We start from the raw sequence: 27,213 nt of genomic DNA on the forward strand, positions 1-27,213 counted from the left end.
TGTTTTTTCAGCTGTCTCGGTATGTAGGACTGGAATGATCTTAGTGAACCCCAAAAGCCTGCAGACGCAGGTAAGGATTGTGTCAAATTCACCGATTGAGGGAAGCGGGCCTATGAAATCCAAGGTCAGGATTGTGAGGGGTGTTGTCATTGAGGAGGTCGCCGAGGTCAAGAAGCTGTTGGCGAGTCTAGGGAGTCGTCAAGGTGGGTAGGAAGTCAGTGGAGTCGGCGGAGGAGGCAGTGGGTTCCGCGAAGTCAGTGGGCAGTGTGCAGTGAGCATTTGGTGGCAGCAGTCCAGTTGGGCAGTGGGCAGTCCGGAAGGTAGTCAGAGTGAAGAGGCAGTTGTAACCAAAAAAGAAAAAATTCTTTGTTCGCCGAATCAAGGAGTCAGCAAAAGGGTGGAACTAGAAAAAAAAAGTGTAAGGACTCGAAGTGAGAGTCCTTCACTGTCCGGTACTCGTGGCTCAGAAGTGGAACTAGGAGGCTCGGGGGCAGAGTTTCTAGTTCACGGGGCTATGTATTGCAAAAGGGGGAACGAGCTAGCCGGGAGAGATGGATGAAGGTGGATCTCTGCTGGCTAGGAAGTGGAAGGGAGCACAGACTAAATATTTATCTTTGACATGTCTACATCTTAGTTTGTGAAACCCAGCAGAAGGTGGGGCTTCACATCCCCGCTCACCTCACAACCACCCTCCCCCATGCTCTGACTGCTCATCCAGCCCCTCCTATCAATCCCAAACTGCAAGCCACCTCAGCCAGCCCCGCCAACTGATTTTCACACTGTCTTCACCTCCAGGTCTCCCCTGGCTTCAGCTTCTCCACTATACTGTACCCCCAGATTGGATGATGTCCCCAAGACCCCCATCCATGTACTCCTCCCCCCACCCCCCCCCCCCCCCCCGCCCCCCAGAAATAAAAATATACTTGGCAATGCCTTTTGCTATAACTTGACCCCAGGAAACTTGATTGTATTGCTTGGTCCGTCCGGAAAAAAACCTGCGCCCCCCAAAAAACTTCTGGCAAGTTCATCGTGTGTCAATGTCCTGACCATTTTTGAGGCCTGTGACCCGATGAATATTGGGTCACAGATTGCATGGTTAATGTGATTGGGCCGATCACTTTACCCATGCAATCCAACCAAATAATCTATTAGCCCTCAATCCGGTTGGATGAGCCCTGGGTCATATGGTCATAAGTGCGTTCCGGGGACCTGCTTTCCCCGTCGTGCCACCCATCCAGGACCCTCACGGGTTGCGTCCCCGCTGCGTGGGACCTGACTACCTTGACCGCAACGCAGCCTGACGTCCCCTCTTTGCAGGGTCGCGGCGACCATCCGGGTGCATCCCCAATTGGTTGCCGTGGGCCCGCTGTGTACCGGGTTTTGGCCGGAAAGTGGTGCGGTACCCGGGTACCGCCTACAAGTACCTCCCACCCCCTGGGTGATTGAGAGCCTGGACTTGGTCAGCTTGGCAAAGGCAGCAAGCTGGGAGGATTCCTCTCGGCATATCCAGCTTGCCAAGGGGACTCCTCCCGCGGAGCTGGATACATATATTGTATCCAGCTTGCAGATGCCAAAGAACCTCTTGATGAGCTGGAGAAGAGTCCCCTTGCCTTGCCGAGAGGAATCTTCCAAGGGAACTGGATGTGTCCAGCTTGCCGTGAGACCTCCCTAGCCAAGCTGGATATTGTGTATCCATCTCGGTGAGGGATGAGTCATCTATCCAAAGCATATAACACTCCATGAATGGATAGATAAATTTATTAGGATGTTAATTCCCAATTGGGGGCCTGTAACGTACTACGTAGGCTTCTGTTATGAAATTTGGCTAATAGCTTTTTCCTCTACACAAAAAGTGAAGTGGGTTGTTCAATTGTCAAAATTCTTCACATTGGGGCTCAAGACTGGGTTTTTTGGATGGTCAGTTATAATCCTAAGGAACTTACGAGAGAAGAAATTTTGAAGGATTCAAATTTTCATCTCCTTTACTCCTTCAATGGTACAGGCCCTAAGTCTAGCTAGTACTATTGGGTCTGCAGCCTTATGGTATGCTGAGTTAGTTCCCCAACACACTTGATGCTGACAGCAGACTATTTATAGAGGCATATAAACAACCCAGCCAATTATTCTAGGGTTTTCAACAAGCTTTTTAGGGTGCTCTGGAAGCTTTCTAAATTCTTGGGGTCCTGGGGTGGCTTTTGTGAACTTGATATGTAGCTTAGATTACAACTGAGTCCATCATTTTGTGAAACAAAGAAATAAAAAGTTATCTAAGAATGATCTGAAATAAAATTTATCTTCAGTACATGGAAGATTTGACATAATGCAGATTAAAAAACATACATGCATCAATTTCTTTTGAGACCTCTCTCACTTGTTTTTAGCAATTTTTTTTCTGTCTGGCAAAAAGACAAACCTTGTTGTTGAAACACTTTTAGTAAGCCAGTTGGGTAAGTTAGTTTAGGATTCCAACTTGATATAGAACTCCCTCCAGATCTAGTTCTGGTGTTCAAGATTCCAGAATTCAAGGGGGCCCTGCTGTGGACCCCATCAGAAATCTAGAACTGCTTTGCTCAGATCTGGATTTGGGAGAGGTTTCCAGATCAACACTGAAGATCATCTATTCCACTAATTAATTAGGATGTGCATCTGCCCCCTTTCTTTTTTATGATTTTTTACCTTTCATCTCCATTCTCAACATCCACCTTAACAACATGTGGGCTTCATTGCCTTTGAATTGTGTTCCCTTTATATATTCCAAGTACACCTATACAGATAAATAAGTCATAAGTGAAGATATCCAATATTTAATGAAATAAATCACATAGAAGACAAATGATAAACACAACAGCATCTACGCAATACAGTTACATGTTATGCTGAGAAATAAACTGAGGTACAAGGGTGGGGGGGGGGGGGTTAAAATGTAGCGTCCAATTAGAGTTTTTTGAAGACATCTAATTCTACAATGAAAAGAAGAAAGAAGAGACAAAAAAACTGATTGATGCAGGTCATCAATATTCAAAAAAGAAGAAGAAAAAAAGTTCCAGGGCGTCAACAAATGAATACATTTTTTTTGACAGGAGTTATTGCGAGTAGGGTCAAAATTATTTTACTGGGATTTTGATATTTTATGGTGAGCAAAGATGTCCAGGACAGTAGTACAAAAAAATGGAAAATCGAAATCAGCTTAGCGGGTTTCAATTCATGTATGACGGACGAAGATAACAAATAGATGGGGGTGGGGTGCGGGGAGCGTTAGATGATTTGGTCTTGGAGATGATTGCCTTGATTGAACGAAAGAGACGGGGTATCGAGAGGTTCGCTGGCGAGATGACTGAAATCAGTAGAGGCTGTCGACTGGCTGAAATTTCGATTCCGACCGACAAATTGCGACTGCTCGCGGTCCGGAGGAACAGACTGGGCGGAACGGCAACTTCCGATACTACCTGTCATTCTGGGACCTTGATCTAGTTGAGAAGGGATGACCGAATTCGATCCACAACATCCACCAACCGATCTCTGGGAGTCGCGGGTCTCTTGCTGTCCAGCGCGGCTGCTTCCGCCGCAACAGCCGACCCGGTTGCCAGGGTTAGTGATGGGTTGAGTTGTGCTTTGCCGGTTACAGCATCCGCCAAAAAGAGGATTTGAATTCGGTGGATTTTGAAAGCCATCGCCGGGTTGAACACCGACAGCAGAACCGCCAACCAAATTAAAGTTGGTCTCAAAGCTCTCGGGGCGACTATCACAACATCCGGTAGTCGAAATCGGTGGAGAAATTTGAAGGTATCGTCCATCCTCCGTGATCTGCTCTAGCGAAGACAAGGAGGTCCCTGCTGAGGTAGAAGGGATCCCAAACGTCTCGCTGACACCCGGTATTTGCATTTGCGATGTTGGCAACGATTGCGGAAGAATTCCGGGTTCGTTTTGGGGGAATGATCCCGTTTTTGAGAAGCTCTCCGAGATTGGAGAGAGGTTCAAGAGGCCATTGACGGTGGGTAAGTCGAGTCCAGCGATACATCCCTCCGCGTTTCTCATGCTGGTAGGGCATTGTACATCTGAACCCGGTCGGAACTTCAATCCTAAAGGATCGTGTAAAACACAACCTACAGCGTGATATAAGTCGAAATGAACAAAAAAAATAAGAAAATAGTTCTAGATGGCGTGAAAAACGACGTAGAAGAGACCCTCTCAAGGTCCTTACCTGGACAGGGACAATGAATGCCACAAAAGCAAAGGGCAGTCCCAGCTGTTCGAGGAGCAAATAAAGCTGGTTGAGTACTGTAAGATGAAGGCTCAAAAGTCGAGGGATCTTGAACGACACTGGAGTTACAGGCAGGTTCGGAGACCGCATTTAGATAGCTTGAAGAGGCAGAAGAGATTGATGGTAAAGGCATCGTATTGTTGGTCGTGTAAGGGTGGAATGTGGTGGTGATTGTTAATGGTAATGAACGACTGGGACCGCTTTGACTGTTGACGTTGATGTGCTCGGTGGAAGCTGAACCCTCACAGCAACTTGATATTGAGGATGATGGAACGACCGGCTGCGTCTGGTTGTTTTTTGAGCTCGGGGTATTGCTACAACCACTTTTCTTCCTGGGATTCTTAGCCCTTGTACCAATCGTTGGGTGTGCCGGGGCTGCACAACAGCATTTACCGCCGGTCGAGCATGTGCATGGGTTGAGGATCTGATTGACTAGAGTTTTCAAACGCACATAGTGGCATCAGTCTTCATTGCTACCTGACGAAGTCATACAGATTCTAGACGTAGGGACAGGGAAGAGGGATGGGACAATACCGAGTTGGATGGTATCTGCTTCATCTTGTTCAAGTAAGCTGCTTGTACCCTTTGGTAATACTCTCAGTCGACGTGCTACAAATGATGTGAAACGGATAGGCGCAGTGCATCATTTCCATATATTAGTATGATGAGACTGAGGGATGATACGGAATTTTACGGGGAGAATGGAAAGAGAGGAAATGAATCGAGTTCGGGATCGATGGGGATTACTCAACTGCTCTGAGTGGGTCTGTCACCACACATACACTTCGAATGTACTCTACTGGTCTTCCTCAACTCTCTGCAATGAGCACATTGGGTGGGTGGTCTACCTGATTAATTCCGTATATGACACATGATAATCAGTCAAGTCAAGCCGGATGATAGATGGATCGAAGCAACCCAAGAGCTGCTTACCTTTTTTGCCAATTTCTACTAAGGTCCGATCGGTGTGGGAGCAGCTACTTGATCGATGTCCTTTGATGCATGCGCCACAGGCAAATTTCTTACCTGAATAAAGGCAGGACAGATGTATCAGCAAGTTGACTTTCAAGTTCTTTGCGAAATAGATAGCTTACCCTCGATGATGACCATGTCCGTGACTATCGGGTTGTCGAATGTTCCAAGTTTCCGAGATTTCCGAGTTTCTGAGTGCAGTGGTTTCTGTTCAAAACTTGTTGGAATGAAACCGAGCAAGTGTACCACTCAGTCCGAGACGGATGTCAGCTGGATGTCAACATTCTTCTCCACGTGACAGCTTCACAACACCAACCCAGCGGGTCAGAAAGTTCTCAACCAAGACTCCGTTACCTGTATTACGGAACCCTTCCTCAATAGATTTTAGATTGGTTGCAAGGTACCAAGGGAAAAATACATATGATGCATTATACGTGCATTTCCGAATATTAGAAAATCCCCACGGGATCCACGTTACAAATTACTTGTACAATCAACTGAATCAGTTGGCCTTTCAACCCCTTTTGGTAGGCCATGAACCCAAATCTTCGGATAGTTTTGTTTGAATTATGTCTTGAATAGGTTTTGGATGAGAGCTTACTATCTCCAAATAAGCTAACTCAAATATGTCCAACTGTCTGCTTGGGATTCCAAATCATGGCGAATATGCTTGACAACGGCAATCACTTAGGATAGGGCGGAGCTGAGACTGAGTCTCACCCAAGTAAATACATGTATTTCTTTCCCATTGGATTGTGAATTTCAGTCACAAATACATTTGTTAAAGATGGAGCCTATGTGGAGGAAAACAATGACACTACATCAAGCCAGCCACAGACCTCTGTTGTACATACATTAAAAAAAAAATGGGATTTCAAGATTTGAGATTTCGAGAGTGAGGGAGAAAAGGCATCAAAGACAGCTCAAAATTGAATGAACAGTCAATCACCATCTTTTAGGGCGAGATCAGAACCCAAGAGGCTTGGATATTTTAGCAGAGGGGGGGAGGGAGGAGGGTAACTGTTGAATACTGAATAGGTCTGAGATCGCATCAAGTATAAAATTGGGAGGGAGGAAGAATCATAGCTGGTAAGCTTGGCTCCTTTGACTTCTCGTAAGTTTCGCAATGTTTTCCAACACGTAGTTATCAAATTCCAACTCGAGCGGGTTACAGCTCTTCTTGCAAGATTCGAATGGACAGGTCCAGTGGGATTTGAATCGGTGGAGCTCGATAAAGTTGCGCAAATCGAAGCACTACGTGCACAAAGAATTTATCAGCCAAGAAGTTAGACCGGTTATTTGGGGAGACAAATCTCCAGAGGGACACAAGGCTCACCTGGAAATGCTGGCAATTCACGCCTCTGACAGGGCAATCAGAAACTCGTCTGCTGATAGGATCAACCAAGCTCATTGAAGAGCTTGAATCCTTGAGAAACTCCGTCCGATGAGCCGGGCAGGTCAGCCGAATCGCTTTCTCAAACGCTTCCTTCTCCGATAACACGGTGACCAACTCAACCGAAAAGTCCACCTTTGTTGTCTGCATCTGAGTTCGGCCCTCCTTTGAATGTTTCACCGCTACCTTGTTATCTTTTTTTTTTGTTTTGAAAAAATGGAAATCAAATAAAACGGTGGTAAGATTGGTTGGTGTTGTCAGATTAGGACAAGAGGGCATGCTTCTTTGTTCGTGATTGAATGTCAGAAAAAAAAATCAAGACGTACATCCGACCTTCAAGTATTCCGGCTGGACGGGGAGAATCAATTTGATGGACGATTGCTGTTCATGAAATTTATGGACAAGCAGTTCTTTCCGGTTGATCGTGATTTTTAGATGTCGCGAAGGATTGAGCAAAGTTTGGTCGCTCTGAAGTAGAATTTCGACGATAATAACCAACTCAGTCGGCAGTGCTTGCTTCTCATCTTCGTCTTCAGAGGATTTTGATAAAGAAGTTTGATGCCTGTCATCGGAGAAGAATGCAAACATTGTGTCAGTTACCATTATTAGCACTAGAATTCTTTCAAGTTTGAGAAGTCAATTTTTTTGGACTCAACAGGGATCGAGGATAAGTTAGACGGTCGATTTCACTCTGCTCAGCCAATCGGAATGACATTTCCTTCACTTTTTCTGTTATCTTAAGCTTGTTAGATGACCTGAGAATATGGTGAGTCATCCAGAGATCGCCCAAGACGTTTGAGCTGAGGTTATGCGCATCTGCAAGAGCCCTCTTTCGTTCTTCTACCACAGCGGCACTAGCCTCTGGTGCCGATTCTGCCTCCGGCTTAATTCGAGGTGGAGAAAGCTCTGGGCTGGGCTCTGTCTTGAATCGACCTGGTTCCAAAATATCATGCCCTGGCTCACAGACATCGGAAACACTTCTCTTCTGCTGTTCCGAATCCGCTTCCGGGTCAATAGGAGGTGAGGAGGGTTCTTGAGATGTTTTTTTGATCAATCGGCCTGGTTCTTCCGAGACATCAGGCTTTTGCTCTTCGTGCCGAGCGCGTCCAGACTTCCTACGCGCGGCTTGAAACGGATTGTCAGTATCATCGCTCTCGCTTGTGTCGGAATCCGTCTCGAGGAAAAGAGGAGGGCTTGGTTTGCGATCGACGCTGGCACCAACAGTTGATGATCTAGAGTGGACAGCGGGCTCGACTCGATTCGTTGGGACATTTTGATTGGAAGATGGCGTTTCACGTTCTAATAAAGTCGACGTTGCTTGTCGTCGTCGTATGTCGGCCTGGACTTTTTCTTTAAATCTGGCAAAGTGTGCATTCAGATCTGCAACATGAAAGCGGTGGTATTCAACGGGATTTTGGCCGTGTATATACACACCCTGACGGCGAATGGCATCGTTTGAATGCTCAACTGCGGTCTTTATCGATTTGATCATGTTGAAGACCGCTCGTAGTTGCTCGAAACCAAGCATCGATAACTTCGCCAGATCAAACCAATCGGCAGTTTTCTGCAAACAGTTCATTAAATGGACATTTGAAGGGTTAGCTTGGACAGAGAAATTAATAATAACAAAAACCTATTTACTTCGCAAAATTCAGCAAGATGAGGGATGAACTCGATGGCAAGTAAATCGCCATCCCTCATGGTCCGGATGAATCGCTTCGAGACTTCAAGGATGCTAATATTGTTCTGCAGCTTTCTTTGAATCAAGTCAAGCATCAATACATTTCGGTCATAGTTTTCCCAAAACTCCATCGGCCTGAGTTGGCTCATGATAGCTTTGCTGCCAGCAGTCGACGGGGCGTGGTAATCGGATGGATTTTTGGTGATGGGGTGGGCCGGTGGACCTGCTAATCTATGCAAGTTTGTCATCCGCTCCAAGTGCGGTCTGGTGGGTCTTGTGGTGGGTCAACTTTGGTGGTTATATGTTTCGTCAGCTATCTTCAACCTTCGCTCCTTTTTGAACCCTTTCATGTCTAAAATACCCTCATGTAAACACGCTGTACATATTCGACGCATCGAGTTGAAAAAGTAACGACAGCTCCGCTCGGCATGTCCGCTGAACGAGAGGCAGTCCTCCGGCCATGGCTAACCGTTGAGAGAAACATCTCTCGCCAGGGTCAGCGAGAGGAAGGGTTGTGCATGTGACATGTCATTGTGAGGGAATCCCCTCGACATAACTTGCCAATAGGAATGTGTGGTCATGGTGAGCGTATATAATATGTGGAAAAAAGTGTAACAGATGGGCGTGTCAGCGGCGCCTTGGAAAGCGGCTCCAACTAGATTTTGGCCGGCGGGGATGAATCAAGACCTGCTATATAGCAGGTCTTGACACTATATAGCAGGTCTTGACGCTATATAGCAGGTCTTGACGCTATATAGCAGGTCTTGACAGCGGCACCCCCAAAATCACCCCCGACTTCGTCGCCGGTCTGTGATCGAAGATGCCAGACCTTGCTCGGCCCGAACGTCCGCTGACTCGGTCGGATTGGATATTGTTGCCGGACTGTGTTTCTTTGTTAATGTATCCAATATGCACCAAGTGAATCGATGGATTCCTCTAACATATTCAACTTGTTTGCATGCTTGTCTGTCTCCCATTCGCCCTTCTTCAGTGCACAGAAGAAGGTTGCTTGGTTTGTTTGGTGTGTCAATACAACGATAGATGTATGGCCATTGATATGCTTGAGCGTTTCCATAGGCCAGGGCTACAAAGGGAGCTTTATGCAGTACATAGTCCACAATGGGGCTCTGTCCCGGTCATATTCTGTGTCCCGGTCATAGGTACCTTGCACAAAGCCGGTTACCATAATCGTCGCTTCGGGAGAAAGGGAAAATCATATCCAAGTCCATTTGATTCCCTTTGTTTTTCGAACTCAGTCGACTGTAGGGGTAACCACTTTACTGTCTAACCCTCCGCCCTCAAAGTCAGACTGGTCAATCTTACCCACATATCACTCCAGCTAGTCTCCCTCCTGGTGACTCGAGGAATCCGTCTTCCCACCTTCGACTTCGTTCAAAACAAAAGCTCGCCGGATCCCCGCCCAAGATGACTTCCCGCCCTATTTCAACCAAACGACTGCATGTGCTCTACACCGCACCACTCCTACTAGGCTTGATATGCCTCGCCCTAATCATCGTTTCGCTTTGCGGGCTTGTCCCTTGGAGGCAGACGAGTGGAACCATTATGGTTATCCATCGCACCTCTCCCGACGCGCAAGACACTCATACCGCGTCGTTTCATTTCGGCTTGCTAGGTCAGTTCATGAGTATTGATCCATTTCTCTCGATGATCGCTGATTCACCTTTTCCCCATCCTCACAACATCGACGGCTATCATGTTCATAGGTTCGTGCTATCAAGCTGCTCGTGGGCACATGCTCCATTGCACCCCCGCCGCCTTTCCGCCCGACTACAATACAACGATCTTCCGAGGCGGCAAGGAGATCAATGTGGAACACCTTGATATCATGATGCCCGACCTGCCACCAGTCTTCTTCACTTGGTGGCTCATTTCAATCATCGCGTTGGTCTGTCACGTGGTCGCATGTCTCCCTATCTTCGCCCCCAAAAAACTCGACCAGCATAGGTTTCGAATTCAAAAGCTTTTCGTAGCGACTCTATGGATCCTAGGCATCGGTTGGACTCTTGGATTTTCGGCAGTCCTGTCATTGGCTTGCTTTGTGAGTGTATCTAACTGCTACGCTGGACAATCGAAACATCGACGTCATCCCAGAAAACTTACGATAGCTTGAAAACAGGTCCAGGGCTTTGGAGAGGAGTACAACCTCTACTCGGGCAAATTTGTGTACAATCGAGCCTCGCCGGGAAACATATTCGTACTATTGTCCATCGCGATGGTAGCTCAAATCATAATCGGTCTTGCAATCGTGGTTCAAATTTCGAACGCGCCCAACAAAGATTCAGCAGAATTCTCGTCTTCCTGGGCAGATCATCTTCAAGTGACGGGGCCATGAAATGATTGCCGACGCGTCGCTTGAAAAAATAAAACCCACATCTCTCTTGTCGCTTTTCCAGGATAACTTATCAATGAGCTTGCCATGACATACGCATCTGTATTTTAGATGAAAATCCTCAACAACTTTATTACGATTCGACTTATATCTATGTAAAACATTCACGTATTATTTTTACCCACATTGTTTGACTAAATAGACAATTTCGTCCGACCTATTCATTCTAGTTAGTGGATCAGTCTATTCTAAACACACGCTCCAAGCCTTATTCAGTTTGCAAAAGTAGGAAATGAATTATTTGTGATAGTCCAAGGTTTCCGAAATTGAAGCTTCTGTACCCCAATCCCGCGTTTTATGGGCCTTCCAAAAGTCTGATCCTCTCGACTATCTGCAGTGATTTATTTTTTTGAATTTTAATGCAATGAGAAGTGTTGTTTTCTCAGCCACAAGGATGCATCACCCCGATCTTATTTTGTCCAGTTTGGCGCCAACACCCGGCCGGCCAGAGGCCTTTTCTCAAACTTATCTATGAGCATCTGGGAATATTGTTTGAATGATGAAATCTATCAAATAACAAGATAAATCTATACGGATCGCTGAATGAGGTATTTTTTGAGATCCAACTTTGTTGAAAACGGAATCTTTGAAGAGGAGTCAGGGGAGCATGAGAGTCATGCTCCAAGAAGCCATCATGACAGTCGAAACAGGTTGGAATTACGCTGAACTTGAAATCGCATTGGGATGTTTGTGAATCGCGACTCCGCAGGTGCTTCCGCCTCGCGTCGTCTCCAACGGGCAAAACAGCTAAAACCCAGTTTTGTCTGCGAGCTTTCCTCCTTCGGCTTCCCCACGATTGGACGTTTGCAGTCTTGTCAGTCACTCCTTGGTCAACAGAGCCACACCTCCATCGAACTCCACACAAAGAGCCGAAGCAAATACCCCCAGCAGCAAGCCAACCCACCAACCCACATTGCGATGACCTCTCGCGTCCTTCAGCGCGGCTCCCAGATCGATCAGCTCGAGAACAGCCTCAGCAATGTCCGCTTAGATGAATCGAGCAAGCCGAAGAAGAAAACCGACAACCAGCACTCCAATGACCAATCGGCTCCCGCGTCTTTCTCTGGCACGAAAGCATTCAGCCAATCGAAAAACAAACCATACGCCCTGGCACCTCCGCCCTCAGCCCCATCCATCTCTAACCCTGCCAGCTTGGCCAATATGGGCATCGGACAGTATGACGGCGGTTTCGAGAGAGACGAGGCCTCGGGTAGAGGGTCTTGGGACCCGGGTCACAAACCGGAGAATGACACGCTTGATTTCGAGATCCCATCCCCCCTGTATGTCATTGACCATCTGCTGGGTCGTACGTTCCTTTGTGTATCAAAATAGAGCTGACTTCGTGCCTCTAAACCTCACAAACCAGCCCAAAGACTCAGTGGAGCTTGAACTCATTTGACATTGGTAGAGCCCTCGGTAAAGGTAAATTTGGCAGGGTATACATGGTTCGAACTAAAGCGCCCCCTCAGTTTATCATTGCTCTCAAGTGCTTATACAAGCGAGAACTGGTCGAATGTAAGGTCGAGAAACAGCTCCGGAGAGAAATCGAAATTCAAAGTAATCTGAGGTGAGTGAAACCCAGCTTGGTTGTCGAGCTAGCCACCTCCAGGGAGCGAATAACTCATTTTCAAGCAAATGGACCGCATTTTCTTCCTTCCAGACACCCAAATATCCTCCGTCTCTATGGGTACTTTCACGACGAAAAGAGAATTTTTTTGATGCTAGAATTCGCTGGCAAAGGAGAGCTGTACAAACAACTTCATCGCCACGGGAAGTTCAGCGAAAAGCGTTCTTCCAGATACATCGCCCAAATGGCGGATGCACTTCATTATCTACACCGAAAGCACGTGATCCATCGAGACATCAAGCCCGAGAATCTCTTGTTGGGAGTCGAAGGAGAACTGAAGATCGGGGACTTTGGCTGGAGTGTGCACGCACCCGGTAATCGAAGAAAAACTCTCTGCGGGTTCGTCACTTAATGCCCTGTTCCTCTAATTCATCAAATCGTCAAGATACTTGAATCCGCTCAACGTTTCGCTACTCCCCAGCACTTTGGATTACCTGCCCCCGGAAATGGTTGAGGGTAAAGATCACAATGAGAAGGTAGATTTATGGGCACTTGGTGTATTGACCTATGAGTTCCTCGTTGGCGTGCCACCGTTTGAGGACTTGTCCGGCCACAATGGTCAGTCCCATCGATTTCGTCCTGATTCTTTAACTAGATACACATCTGACCTCTGATTTAACTTTTTTTTTTGCTCAGCCACGTACAAGAAAATCTCGAAAGTCGAATTTAGTATCCCACCGACTGTATCCTCCGAAGCTTCAGACCTCATCCGCAAAGTGAGTTTATGGACTGGCAAGGGTCGAACTGACGGACAAGAGAAATACGCAATTTAGATTATCCTGATTTGTTCTTGTTAAAAAAACAGTTATTGAAGCACGATCCTCAGGACAGATTACCATTGCCTCAGGTAGCCAACCATCCGTGGATTTTGAAGTATTCGAAAACCCGGAACGGGGCAAGCGGCGGCGGCAGTAACGGGGCCAAGACTTCCTGAATGCCCCATCGCTCTCTATCCTTGCCCTATCTCTTCGATATCGGACTGTTCATCATGTATACACGGACAATGTGTCTTTCCGTCTTCCTCCGTCTCGGATCACAGACCCCAGAACTCGACTTTCATTTTTATTATCTTCAACTTCATACCCTGTATTAATCCTAGTCATTTTGTTTTGTTGAATATAAGCCAGTATCGTCTCATTGAATGAATTCGTTTCAGCTTGATCACACTTCTCGCTCATGTTCTTCGTGGGGTATTGAGGCTTCGCTGGACGGGCAGCTCCCAATCGCTGAAAAAAAAGACGAACAAGGGCTCTGGTCAATTCCACAGTTTAAAAGCCTGAACTTGATGGAGTCCAACGCAAAATTGGTTCCGGTTGCCAGTCCGGAAGGGCCTGTGAATGCACTTCTCCCATGTGATATATGCGGTTTGAGACGGGTCTCTGGAATTCAGGTGGATGATGGGGCCCCGCCCGAGGGTGTTTTTTCCTGTTTCTTTCCCCTAAAATGTTGAACCAATGTCATTTTTCTTCTATAAGAAACCTCAACAAAATTTCGAATACACCATGACGCTGAGGATACAATTCAGATTATACAGGAGGGCTGCAATGCTAAAATTGAAACATTTCTCTAGGTATTCATCTGTCAATTTTTTGAGGCCACTTAAATATCTAATGATTAATCTAGTTGAGAACAGATGCGCATTGTCGTCTTTCAAGTTGAAGCCTAACCCAGATGCTCTTTAGGAATGAGATGATTGAGTCTTGTAGTGCAACTGAGCCATGGCTAGGATCCGAACCACAGCGAGAGGATTTCTGCTTCTCGGGTATCCACACTGAATAAACGAGCCGTGACACAGATTGGCAAAGTAGGTATGATTATGCCATCCCCTATCTTCAAATCATTTCGATCCAAGCATCCGGTTCTCGTCCTACAAGTTTTGTGTGGGGACGGCGACTTTCCTTAGGCTTTATATTGACTTTATTGATGCTGCGCGAATCCAATTATAAAAAAACAAGTGTTGAACCCAGTAATCGATGTACATATCATGAAAGAACATCCTCTTCTCTACACAAATATTGTCGATAAATGACTATATCATGGCACCAAATTTGAATCTTTATTGATCGGGTCACCTTTTGAATCTTCTTTGAGTGCATTTTCTTTGATCCAAGTTTCATCATCCCAAATGGCCCTATTGTTTGGATTGGAGAAACCACCAGCTTCGGATTTTTGATTGCTATTATGGAAGCTGTTTCTTGCCAGGTTAACTTTCAAGATCTTTTCCGAATCCGACGAGAGTAGGTTCAGATGCATGTTATTGATAGCATCTAATGCTTCGATTTGGTTTTGAAACGTGATAAATGCGAAGTTTCGATTGGTATCTGTCATTTTTTTTTTTTTGACATGAAGTGAATCAAGCCGCTTGAGTATTCCAGTCTTCTTTTGCTTTAAGCTTGACCTTGCTTAGGATCAATTAGGGGGGAAATATAGGAAAAGTGAATGAAGGATGGATTATAACTTCAACTCACGTGATCGGGGGTCAGTTGGGATCTGGATATCACAGATATTGCCAAACGGAGAAAAGCTGGAATGAAGTGTTTCGGCGTTTATGTTGGGGGGTATGTTGCCTGTTTTCGATGTTAGAGAAGTATTTTTGTATCGCGCAATCACAGTACATCAGTAAGATCACGCGAGGTGGCCGTCCTGACACTCACCTACGAAGATCGTCTTATTTTCTGAGGCTTCATTGGACATTTCGGAGGATTTGACCTTTCGATCTGGGCGACAGGTGGCGGTGGTTCCGTGGTGGTTGTTGTTGGCCAGTCACATCCTAGGGTGTGCGGGGAGAGGCCCCCGGGTGCTCGCAGGAGGACTTGTGCAGTTTGGCTTTGATTAAACCCTTTTTGGTCATGGACACCGGCCACGATGAACTGGATCCAGCATACAGCTAGCCCAGAAGAGCTTGCGACTTTGACCGCGAGCTCCGCAAGTTTGTGCCGCAGCGGCGAAAGTTTTGCGCAGCTGCAGAGGCCCGTGCTCGGGGAGTCCCCGGGGAGCCCGCAGGTACATAGCGCCACCGATCCCCTGCCACCCACCCCCATCACCGCCGTCGCATCCACCACCATCCAGCCACCACCGCCGTCGAATCCACCACCGCCGTCGAATCCACCACCGCCGTCGAATCCACCTCAGCCATCGAATCCACCACAGCCGTCGAATCCACCACAGCCGTCGAATCCACCACAGCCGTCGAATCCACCACAGCCGTCGAATCCACCACAGCCGTCGAATCCACCACAGCCGTCGAATCCACCACAGCCGTCGAATCCACCACAGCCGTGAATCAAGGACGTTTGAAACTGTAAGTTCTTTCTCATATCATCCCATATCTCATCTTACCCTCAATGAGCACTGCAATCTGACAATATTTACCCCCCTTCAAGAACTATGTATGTCAGGTATACTGCCGCATTCAAATACATCGTCGTTCGGGCGGCCCTTGATGGACAACCCCTTGCCGATATCAATATGTCAAATGGATCCGAGGTCAGCTCCGATTCCCTCAGACGCTGGCGTAGTCTCTACGAAGCAACTCGCTCCGTTGTCAACAACCCGGAAACCTATCAAAGAAGAGGTCAACCGTTAGCCCTCAGCGAAGAAGAACGTGCATTCCTCTCGGAGTTGGTCACCGATGATCCGACCATCTATCTTCAAGAGATCCAGCAGTCATTATTCGAACAATGTAACCTCCAAATCTCCCTACAAACTATATCAAACGAGCTTCACGGACGCCTCCACCTCAGTCAAAAAACCATGAGAAAGGTAAATGCAAATCAAGACCCAACTCAACGAGCAAAGTACGTTCTCCTGATGGCCAACTTTGACCCTGAATGGCTTGTCTTCACTGGTGGGTCATCATTTTTATCCTTTTTTCTTCTCTCTGGGTGATCCCTCCCAATCCCTTACTAACACTTCTCTTTCAAAGACGAGAGCGGGGTTTGTCTGGACGCAGTGATACACACTCGGGGCTGGGCTCCGGTGGGCGAGAGGACCTCCCGGCTGGTTGTAACCCGAGCCACCCATCGATTCAACCTCATTCCCGCCGTGGACCTTGGCGGCCTCGTTGCAGTGATGGTGCAGCCCGAAAACGTCAGGCGCATTGATTTTGAGTGTTACTTGGAGCACGTGTTGGTGAGTCAGATATTCCTTGATCCTAACCTCAGCTTCCATCCAACACTGACCATTTGATCTTTGAAGCTTCCCAATATGAACCCATACCCAGGACCCCGAAGCATCCTAGTCATGGACAACGCCCAGATACATCACAACGGCAACATCAAACAGCTCGTCGACGACCATGGCTGTCTCCTTGTGTATCTCCCGGCCTATTCCCCCGACAAGAACCCGATCGAGAAAGCCTTCAGCGTCCTGAAGGCTTCCTTACGGCGACATGGCGTGCTTGATGGAGGTGAAAATGACGGGGAGGCCATTGAGGTATTCACCCGACTTGTCTTCACACCCGAACTTATGAGAGGCCTGTTCAAAGGCTGTGGTTACACTGAATGACCGTTCGTGCTCATCTTTTCTTTTTTCGATTGAGCTCTTCTCTTGCTTTCTTTTTCAATTGTCTTCTTTCCTTCTTTTTCTTTCTTTTTCAAATGATTTCCTTTTTCTCTTTCATCTTCACCACTCTCTTTTTATTCAGTTTCAGATAAATGTCTGTTTGTTTTACTTTCTCCTTTAACTTTCTCTTTGTATTTTAATCCTCTTCTTTCAATGACTCAAGTAAATTCAAATACATAATTTCAATTCACTGGAATTGCTTTCCATACACAAGATGGAGATGAGAAGTGATTACAAAATTAATAAGTATAACTTGAGTGAAATAACAAAAAAAAAAGAACTTATGATTACACAGTAAGCAAGTGTGAGTGAGTGAAATAACTTATAATTACAAAGTAAGCGAGTGGAGTGTGAAAATAAAAACTAAAAACCAATTGGTGATTACAAAGAGTGTGAGGATCAGAGAGAAAACAAAAAAAATGAACTTATGATTAAAAAAATAACTTATGATTACATACAATAAGTGATTCTACTTATTGGTCGGTGATTCTACTTATTGGTCGCAACCCTCATCAAGTGATGGGAGTATTTCTTCGCAGAGGAAGCAATCGATTGAGCATCGTAGTTGTGTGTGTCCCAGCTGAGTGTCAGCTTTCCAGGCTCTGATTCAGCCTTTTGGTACTGGGTGCCAACAGGTGCGGCTGAGGTTTGGCGTTTGCGGGAGTTGATCGGAGGTGGGCTGGGTCTGGGGACAAATAGGAGGAATTCGATTGAAATCGGAACCTCGGGGCGGCCAAAGGTGGAGACTTGACGATTGGAAGGAACCTGGCTGTGTTGTTGAGACTGAGTCGCAGTTGATTGAGAGGGAGAGGAGCCCGAATGGCTGGATTGGCTGGTGGCCGGGGAAGCTGTGAGTAAGCCAAAGAGGGATGGGTCCAGTTGCGACGCTCTTCGCTGACTTCTGATGAAGGCGTCACGGCGGCGGTTGCGCTCCGTGACCAGTTGGGCAGTTCCATCAAACGGCAGGGGTACGTGTCGGTCCGCAGGTGGCGTCAGTGGGTGGTGGAGCCATTCGCTGTAATCGGAGGGAGAAAGGGATTGTTCATCGTTATCCATCCTCAAGCTAGATAATTCACGGACGTTATCAGTAAGGCTTGCGTGCTCCCGATAGCATCAATGATAAACAGAAAATACTCACCTGCGTTGAATCGTTCCGATGGCCGGATGATTCTGTCTGGCGGCTGTGGTGGATTCGATGGCTGAGGTGGATTCGACGGCGGTGGTGGCTGGATGGTGGTGGATGCGACGGCGGTGATGGGGGTGGGTGGCAGGGGATCGGTGGCGCTATGTACCTGCGGGCTCCCCGGGGATTCCCCGAGCACGGTCCGCGCGCACGGGCCTCTGCAGCTCCGCAAAACTTTCGCCGCTGCGGCACAAACTTGCGGAGCTCGCGGTCAAAGTCGCAAGCTCTTCTGGGCTAGCTGTATTTGATACATAAATAGAGATTCAGAGGAATGTGCTCCGGAATGTGCTCCTCTGATCTGGTCCTGTGACCGGGCATCAAAACCACACTTTGGGTGGTCGAATCAAACCAATATTCATTCTATGTGGGCTTCTCAAATTGTGTATCTTGAGTACAGGAAATATATTCATGACCTGCCAATGCCAAAACCAATCGGCATCGGCATTGCAACTCTGCATTTCCGCTCCCTCATCATAATCACTCAAGTTCGAAGTCGCTTGCCAGGTGCTGGTGCATGTAGGCCTGCTTTGTAATCGCATTCTGCTGGCTGACAGAGTGACTACAGCAAACGGCTTCATTTTCAAAATTGGGAACTAAATTTATCAAATCATAACACCGGAAGAGAGCAACATAACATGTCATAGGTATTGGAGTTCTATTGACAAGGTCATCATTTCTTCTTGGCGGCATCTTCCTCCTCCTGTTTAGCGGAAAGAAATTGGAGCGGATCGAGGGACAATCAGGAACAACGCTGATGTGAGCTGGGACCGATGTACTGACTTTCTTTTGTTTACGTGCTTTCCAAACACCAGCCTGTCGCTGGGAAGCACGGGCTTGTCGGAGAGCTCGGAATGCATTGAATTCGAGTTCTTCGGAAGTAATGGCACGAGGGGCTTCGGGCTTTGTGCCGGAAGGCAAGGGAAGGGGTCCGGAAATGTCTTTAGTGGTAGGGGCCGAAAGGTCCTGTGGGAAGAGCAGAGAAGAGGGAATGTTAGGACAAAAGAGTGGTTGTTAATTATGACCAGATGGATTAGCTTACAGTCGAATCGGCTTTGCCAGGTTTCTTGGCATTCTTGGGGAAGATGATCAGTCGTTCCTTGTAAGCTTTGAGTCGCTCAACGTTGCATGATACACCTTCCTCGCTCTTGTTTCGGCGGCGATGGTCGAAGGGAATGCCGATTGATAAGGCTTCCTTGCGGCGGATACCTGCAGCTGCAAGTTCGGCAGATGTGAAACCACGACCAGCACGGATGCGCCGGTTGTATCGGACGGTTTGGCATCGGACGGCGGGTCGGAGGAGGGAGGTGGGTCTGTTGAGAACAAATGAAGGCGGTGGATGGGTTGGGTTGAGGCGAGTGTGCTCGGACATGGGTTGACAAGGCTCGGATCTTTCAGCTCACCTCACACCGGCAGCAGCGGCCTTGGCCTGTCGGGCATTGCGTCTTCGCTTCTTGGCACCGGGTTGGTCGAACCAGGTTTTGACCCGACGTTGCCAATCCTTCCGGAAATGATTCTTGTGTAGGACGTTGTTCCCCCTGAAACCCATCGTGAAAGCTTGAGAGGTTGAGGTGAGTCAGAAACCAGAGTGAAGGGCGCGGGCGGCAACAGGCGGGGGACTCACTTTAGTTGATCGGCCGATAGATTTGGTGGCAGGGCTGCGCGATGGGTGGGCCTAGCGGGGAGCCTTTGCAGCTGGCGGTTGAGCAGCTGACCTAACCTAGTGAGAGTGCTGCGGACTACGCGTGAGCTCCTAGCCGACGTCCACCCCTCCGCTCCGGGGTGCCATTCCCCCGATGACAGGCCCAACCTCTGGTCCAGCACACTCGACAGGCAGGCCGGGCCGGGCGCCGGTGGCACTCGCACTCTGGCAACACAGATTGACCCAGCAGTGGCAAGTGCACCCGAAAGCGTCTGCCCTGTGATCGAGGCTGAAAAGCGGGCAGGATTGGTTTCATGATACGGTCTGCGGATGCCAGCTCCAGCCAACCCATGCGTTCCCCCTAACTTAACTAGGTCCCTCTATGTGTGGAGGGGGGACGCTGTACTGCATGAACCCTCCCAAGGATGGAATTACGCCCTATGTCCAATTTTGGGCTGACAGAATCAGAAATATGCCGGTTTTCAAACCTTTGCTTCACCATTCTCCATTCGGCAGCAAAGGTTAGGGGGAACAAAAGATTCCCAAGATCATGGGGAATCTCTCCAACTTTTCCTCAATTGAGGCCTTCAGCACCCCTCAGATTAGTTTTTTCTGACTGTCTGTTCAGACTGTAGAGAATTGAAAACCCTCAAATGTCTTTGGAATGCTTGACTTTGAGGTTTTTATCTGGAAAAAACCTGTCCAGAAAGCGGATTTGGCTGAATCAATTAACAATTTAACATTAAGCAGACCACCGCGCCCACCAACAAAAAAAATGGCATCATTTCTCCCTTCCCCCACCCAAAAAAAAATTACAGATCCCAATGCACCTGGATTGCTTGGCTCTTTAAGCAATTGGCGCCAAGCAAGAGCCAAGCAATGACCAGCAATCATTGACTTGCTGCCTCCTTTTATACTTTTCCCCTATACTTCAATTCAAGCCGGACTCTGTTATTTAATTTCCTTTTCCCCTCTCACCTTCACCCACATCCCCCTCCCCTTTTTCTTCCATTGTCATCTTTCCACATGCAATCAATCACTCAAAAATGGTTACCTGAGGTTCTGTTCAGAACTCTTAAAATCACCCCAAGCCATTTCCCCAGCCCTTCTCCAGGCTGACACATTTTCCGGCGTGCCTCCAAGTCTTCCCGGACGCAATTGATCCCACAAAAATGGGAAATTGAGTTTCTTTTCAGAAATCATGATTTTATTGCGCTGCTGGGAATAGATTCTTCCCCGATTTCCTCTGAGGTTGTGTCCAGGATAGGGTCTTCAACCCTTTCTCCGATCCACATTAATTAATCCATGTCCAGTTCAATGACTGCTAACTATTTCCACCTCTTAATGTTGAAACTGCAACAGCCCGGGGTCTATTTCTATCCCTGTCACACATCTGTCACTCCTTTTTCCTCCCTCCAGATGAATATGCTTTTTCACCTTCTGCCCACAACTTGTCCCTCAGTTGTAATAGCTACAAAGTATGCTCATCTGGATAATCAAAACATCATCAGTTCCTGCGCCTGTTCCCTGAGACCTGAGAGTCTCTTGTAGTGAGGGGCCTTTTTCCCCTTCACAGCTAAGCAGCTTGGCCCTTTCTTGGGCTCCCTTGTTTTGTTCTCCGCCTTGAGTTTTCTTCCTCAGGCTTGTTTTTCACTCATTCCTCCGGCTCTGAGTCCAAAATTCATCACTTAACACCTTTTCCGGCATCCCTCCGAGCGTACTTGGTTGTTTCCCCTCCCTCCCACATCCATACATTGGTACTCTATAAAAATTCCAACCCCAACTATTTTTCCACTACCTCTCCCGCACCATTTATTTTCCACTCCTATTGCCCCAATGGCTTTCCCAACAGTCAGCGCGTCTATCCCACTACCCAAACTGCGCCACGTCTCTACAAGCAATGATTACATAACTTACCTCTACTCCCCAACAGCGGCTGTTTCATCAATGCCCTCTGCACACCTATCCGACCCACTCTATAAAATCTGACTCCGGCGATCCGCGTATTCTGGTTGGAGGAGAATGCCACCTTGGCATACCATAAAGGTAACATTTTGGGAAGTGTCTTAAATTAATGGTGAATGAATTTACACCAGCGGTCATGGGGCGGCGTAGCCGCCCTTAAACGCTTGTCAAAACTTAAAAGCTAGCATCATGAAGAATGTACTTCAAAAAAAACCTTTGGGGGAGCAACCTGCCTTCCAAAGGAAATTTGATTCTTTTTGGGAGGCTTTTCAAGTGTTTTCCTCAAGGTTGCCCACACAAGAATATTTGAAATTTTTTCAAAAAACTTCCAAAATTGAGGGCTAGTGGTCCCAGAATTTTCCAATACAACCTATATTGGGCCACACTCTGCAGCAGCTCCTTTTTTCTTTGACTTTGATCAAAAAAGCCTCATCCTCCTGGTCTCAAGCAACGGTGGGTAGTTACTTTACTTTACAATATCTGCGGGATTTTTGTAAAGTAACTACCTGCTGTTACTTTTTTTGCCGTTATTGTTAGCAGTAATGTGCAAACAGCGGCATCACGTGTAATGTAACAGACCTCTTTTTCTGAGGCCGTTACCAGTAAAGTAACACTTTATTGAGCAATAAAAGGCCAAATTGGCCCTATTTTGGCCTTTTATTGCTTTTTATCTTGCCCAATATCTGTCGCTACGCGCTCAGACATATTAACGGCCGTTGCAAAAAAAAACTCTTGGTTTGATATTGATATTGCACTGCTGTTACTGGTAATGATAACAATAACGGCCAAAAAAGGTTACGTTATTGTTATTTTATTGTTATGTTATGCATTACTGTAGCAATAACTACCCACCGTTGTCTCAAGCCACTCCTCTCAGCTCCTCACCTCCTCCTTTTTTTGCTTTGCCCCTCCTCTTTCTCCCCTTCCACCACAGTTTGGATTCTCTATTAACCAAGCTTGCTGGGACTAGGGGTGGTCCCCAGGTGATACCCAAGTACTTCCTGGCCTCCCAGAGTCCCTTAGTAATTGTCTTTTAGCCAGGATTCATCCCACACTCCAGGGTTGAGTAGTTGGGTATACCCTTTTTTCTCCAAAAACTTGGGGAACAAGGCTCTCATGCCCCCCCAAGCTGTAGCTGAGGGCCAAAAGCCCTCCTGTTTCCAACCTGCCGGGTCGGAGAGTTGGGTATACTCCTTGTGGAACTCCTACTGTGCCAGGCGGTAGCCAGTAAGTTGAGGGGATGGTGCTGAGTGAGCTGCCCTTGTGGGTGGTCTGGGAAATGAGATGAGGATAGAAAATGTGATAGCGTTGGTGGGGAATTCTTGAGAGATGGCAGGATGTAATACCTTTGGCAGTGGTTGGTTTTTTGAGGATTGGATGATGATTATTAAGGATAAGGATCAGGATAGTGCTGGGGATACTCCCAGCGGATCAGAAAAGGTTTATGGAATTTCTTGTGGATCAGAGCAAGTCCCATGCCACCCATCCTCCAAGTTCAAACTTAAACTTGTACACTAGGGAAGAGACATGTCACAGGACATGTCATCACATTCCTGACTGCAAACATCAAACAGGAAAAGAGGAAAAAGAAGAAAAAGAAGAAAAAGAAGAAAAAGAAGAAAAAGAAGAAAAAGAAGAAAAAGAAGAAAAAGAAGAAAAAGAAGAAAAAGAAGAAAAAGAAGAAAAAGAAGAAAAAGAAGAAAAAGAAGAAAAAGAAGAAAAAGAAGAAAAAGAAGAAAAAGAAGAAAAAGAAGAAAACACCATCAAAATCAAAGATAAATCAACACCAATAAGAATAATAAGACAGGGAACATGTAACAATACAGACCTTGGCAAGCGGAATCAGAACAGCAGATCAAAAGTCTCCAGAGGAGCACTATGGGCTTGGAACTAAGTGAAGTCTGTATTTCATATGGGGAAAGATGAAACACATGTGGGAAAAAGGGTCCTAAAGAGGGGCCTAGCTGACTGTAGGAACCTGATGGAAAGAAAAAGAACAAAAAGAGAAATAGGCCCTCTTCTGGGCATGGTGCAGAATTCTAACACATCTCACCATGGGAGTTTCCTTGGCACTTGTGTGCAAGTGCCATCTCTGAACTCAGTCATAGATTTGGTTGTATCTCAGTTAGATGCTGGTTGGAAGGCAATTTCATGTCTGCCACAAAGTAAGTTTATAAGAACTGGAATCATACCAAATGTGTTGTGCAATGGCTGTGTAAAATGAATGCCATACCTATTTTGAAAACCAGGCCAATTTAATGATAAGTTTTACTTGATCCTCAAGCTTCACCAAAGCTCCTCATATTTCAATTATTGTGATTTTTGACCTCTTTGGAAACCCATACCCAGTAGGTTTCTCTGAAACTGTTTTTGTATTTGTTTTCAGGGAACACACCAAAAAGCTGCCAGTTCTTTTTAAGTTGTTTCTATTACACATGCATGGTTAAAACTTTGGATGGAGTGTAGTGATACTGTGGGGGGTAGAGCAGGTCCCTAGTACCCGTTGGTGGGTACACAAGCGGGTACCCGTGGAAGTGCACAGGTATCCGCGGGGTGCAGGTGCGGGTGTCCAGTCTGGGTCCAAATTCAGGCAGGTACCCGCGCACAAATTGCCATTCTGTACAGCTCTGCTTGCCCCTAGTGCCCATTGGTGGGTACTAGGAACCTGTGGGCGGGTACCCGTGGAATTCCGCAGGTAACTGCCAGTGGGTGCCGGTGTCCATTCTAGGTCAAAATTCAGGCAGGTACCCACACCCGCCGCAGGTAACCGGGTGTAAAGTGTCAGCTCTAGTGGGAGGTCTTATTTTGCTCTGGTACTACGGTTTGACTTTGGTGCTGTGGGGCCAACTGTCACAAAAACATGTAACCTGTGCGGGTTTTTGTGACACACTGTGTCACACAAACGCACGCACGACGTACGTGCGTGCGCTTGTGTGACACGTAGACCATCACCCAGCCATATCATGCCAAGATGAGTGCCCCGCAATCCCAGGGGTGAATTAGCTGAATCCTTTAATAATTGTATCTGCTTTTCATCCATCAGTACAGAAATCCTGCTAAGGAGATTTTCTGAATTCATTCACAAACCCTGGGTAATATGAGGCTCCCCTGGACTTGTCCCAGAATTCTAACTCCCTTGGGACAAAATTTAGCAGCCAATGAATGTGTCAAACAAATTCACACATGTGTGCTGGTGTGTCACATTTTTCATCACTGAGCCAAGTGATGCCAACCAGAGTGCTCATGCAGAGCCAGGGGCTTAGGTGGACCTTTCAAAAATGTGTATAACGTTCAGCCATATGTACACAAATGATTTTTAGGGATATTTTCTGAAGTCATACACAACTCCTGATTAATATGAGGTTTTTTCCACTGGACTTTTCCCAGAACTTCAAATATTTTGTGAAAAAAATCAGCAACTAAAGAATGTGTCACACAAACTCACACATTTATCTTTTTGTGTATGACTAACATATCTTGAGCTTTTTGGGATTTATGATAAACACATGATAGAATGGAATACATAGAGCTGGCACTTTGCACCTGGGTACCTGGTGTGCAGGTACCTTCCTGAATTTTTACCCAGAATGGACACCCGCACCTTCTGGCTGTTACCTGCGTACTTCCACGGTGTGGAACTACTCAAAGGGGAGAATAGAGCTTGGAAGGGAAATGGATAGCAACACTAGTAATAATGTAAGCTATGCAAGGGTGCTGATGAGGCTGCCTTCCTCACTAATTCTGAGGGGATGAGAGTAACACTAAGAAAAAGAAAGAAAAGGTGTGGCTGATTTCTACTTGATCTTAGGAGCTAGTACTATGAGCTGACTAATGACTACTGAGGATGAGAGGATTGGGGCAATGGTTGAAGGGGGAAAGCAATTGGCAATGATTCAATGGCAATGGGTTGATGAGAATGGGCACTATAATTTCTGTATCTAAAATTCTGCATATAATTCTCTGCATGAGGTACAAGTGAGGGGGGAAGGACAGTTCTTATATGAAAGGACTTAGGAGAATGTGCACAGACAATGAGGAGTTCTGGCTATGGGAAGGAAGGTTGTACAAATGGGGAAAGGTTCTGGCTATGGGAATAAAAGATTGTACAAATGGGGAAATTGATGTGAACATAGTAACAACTTGTAATGATGAGCACTACTGAAAGGTGTAAGCACAGATCCAATGATGTAATGTGTACAATAGCCATAGTACATAATGAGTAATGTATGTAAAGGGTTTAGTATGTGAGAATATATATGTAAAAGGAATGTAATGAAATGATTCAAGTAAGTTACTAATGAAATGAGTATTGTAACTAATGAAGACTGTAGGTTTTCTGTAAGTCTTATATCCTCTATAACTACTGAACCATTGAAGATAAGGGGGTACTATGTGTGAGTGAATATAGGTGAAATTTGACGTAGAATCTGAATATGCAATAATAATGAGGTATTTGTGAAAGTTTATGGGGAAATGGGTAATGTAATGATGAATATATGTAAAGGAAAGCAATAAAATACCACTTATGATTTGGAATGGAGCACCACAACGGGTACCCACCCACATGTACCTAGTACCTGCCAATGGGCACTAGGGGCAAGCAGAGCTGTGCAGAATGGCGATTTGTGTGCAGGTAACTGCCTGAATTTGGACCCAGACTGGACACCCGCACCCGCACCCGGCGGATACCTGCGCACTTCCACAGGTACCCACCTGCTGCCCGCCAACAGATGATAGGGGCCAGCTCTAGAAATATATGATTCCCGTGGTAAATACATTGTTTCTGCCAAGTATTTGATATTGCTTTGCAAGATAGTTGAAAATGTGTTCTCAAATAGTTCTGGTAATAACTAGAGTCACTTTGGAGACGGTTTTCAATTGAATTCAACTCCTTTCCAAAGTGCCTTCAGCTCAATTGAGCATGAGTTAAACATAAATTCATCATGAATTCAGCATAGGTTGAGGCTCAAGTTCCAGGATATATCTAACAGGGTTCTTAAAAAATATTGTGTGATGGCACTTCCAACGGTGGGCCAGCTACGCTAACCGTAGCGTTAGCGTGGCGTAGCGTAGCGGAATTCCGCTAAATTTTAGTGTAGCGTTAGCGGAATTGCGCCTTCTCTGCGCTAACGCTACGCGCAAAGGGTGCGCAGCTAATTTAGCTGTTAGCGTAGCGTTAGCGCAGATGCGCGCAATTTCGCTAACGCTACACACGCAGGGCGCAAAAGAGCGCGCGCTACGGTGCGCCACAGTGCTTTTAGCTGAAAAAAGGCCTTTTTTTCCGCACAAAGCGCTGTAGCGCAGCGTAGTGACTGTAGCGGCGCGCTAACACTAACAAACAATTGGCGCGCTGTTAGCGCCGCTGAAACGTAGCGCAGCGTAGCGGCGCTAGCAGTGCGCTAACGCTACTCAAAATGGGCGGGCGCTTTTTGCCGCTACGCTAACGCCAAGTGGCCCTGTAGCGTAGCGGTCCACCATTGGCACTTCCACGCAAGTGCCAATCAAACTCCCATGGTGTC

At 46.7% G+C, this 27,213-nt stretch overlaps 6 protein-coding genes across 6 annotated transcripts; 2 read left to right on the plus strand and 4 right to left on the minus strand.

The window, feature by feature from the left end:
• Positions 1-3,255: 3,255 nt before the first annotated feature.
• PtA15_10A493 (uncharacterized protein) lies at positions 3,256-5,371 on the minus strand (the record flags this gene model as incomplete). The annotated part of the gene is made up of 6 exons (XM_053160674.1): positions 3,256-4,103; positions 4,202-4,693; positions 4,796-4,870; positions 5,014-5,109; positions 5,195-5,287; positions 5,356-5,371. The coding sequence occupies 6 exons, from the start codon at positions 5,369-5,371 to the stop codon at positions 3,256-3,258; spliced, it is 1,620 nt and encodes a 539-aa protein (XP_053024625.1).
• Positions 5,372-6,313: 942 nt separating this feature from the next.
• PtA15_10A494 (uncharacterized protein) lies at positions 6,314-8,555 on the minus strand (the record flags this gene model as incomplete). The annotated part of the gene is made up of 5 exons (XM_053160675.1): positions 6,314-6,487; positions 6,570-6,820; positions 6,953-7,188; positions 7,283-8,190; positions 8,268-8,555. The coding sequence occupies 5 exons, from the start codon at positions 8,553-8,555 to the stop codon at positions 6,314-6,316; spliced, it is 1,857 nt and encodes a 618-aa protein (XP_053024626.1).
• A 1,177-nt stretch (positions 8,556-9,732) lies between these two features.
• PtA15_10A495 (uncharacterized protein) lies at positions 9,733-10,660 on the plus strand (the record flags this gene model as incomplete). Its single annotated transcript, XM_053160676.1, has 3 exons — positions 9,733-9,940; positions 10,032-10,366; positions 10,445-10,660. 3 exons carry the CDS (start codon positions 9,733-9,735, stop codon positions 10,658-10,660), a joined length of 759 nt encoding a protein of 252 aa, XP_053024627.1.
• A 975-nt stretch (positions 10,661-11,635) lies between these two features.
• On the plus strand, positions 11,636-13,278 carry PtA15_10A496 (uncharacterized protein; the record flags this gene model as incomplete). The annotated part of the gene is made up of 6 exons (XM_053160677.1): positions 11,636-11,997; positions 12,084-12,284; positions 12,378-12,683; positions 12,766-12,902; positions 12,981-13,060; positions 13,150-13,278. The coding sequence occupies 6 exons, from the start codon at positions 11,636-11,638 to the stop codon at positions 13,276-13,278; spliced, it is 1,215 nt and encodes a 404-aa protein (XP_053024628.1).
• A 1,100-nt stretch (positions 13,279-14,378) lies between these two features.
• Positions 14,379-15,038, minus strand: PtA15_10A497 (uncharacterized protein; the record flags this gene model as incomplete). The annotated part of the gene is made up of 3 exons (XM_053160678.1): positions 14,379-14,665; positions 14,813-14,911; positions 14,999-15,038. 3 exons carry the CDS (start codon positions 15,036-15,038, stop codon positions 14,379-14,381), a joined length of 426 nt encoding a protein of 141 aa, XP_053024629.1.
• Positions 15,039-18,760: 3,722 nt separating this feature from the next.
• Positions 18,761-19,636, minus strand: PtA15_10A498 (uncharacterized protein; the record flags this gene model as incomplete). Its single annotated transcript, XM_053160679.1, has 4 exons — positions 18,761-18,790; positions 18,871-19,053; positions 19,130-19,400; positions 19,491-19,636. 4 exons carry the CDS (start codon positions 19,634-19,636, stop codon positions 18,761-18,763), a joined length of 630 nt encoding a protein of 209 aa, XP_053024630.1.
• Between the last annotated feature and the right edge of the window lie 7,577 nt (positions 19,637-27,213).

Source organism: Puccinia triticina, chromosome 10A (assembly GCF_026914185.1).
Source record: "Puccinia triticina chromosome 10A, complete sequence".
Classification (NCBI taxonomy): Eukaryota; Fungi; Basidiomycota; class Pucciniomycetes; order Pucciniales; family Pucciniaceae; genus Puccinia; species Puccinia triticina.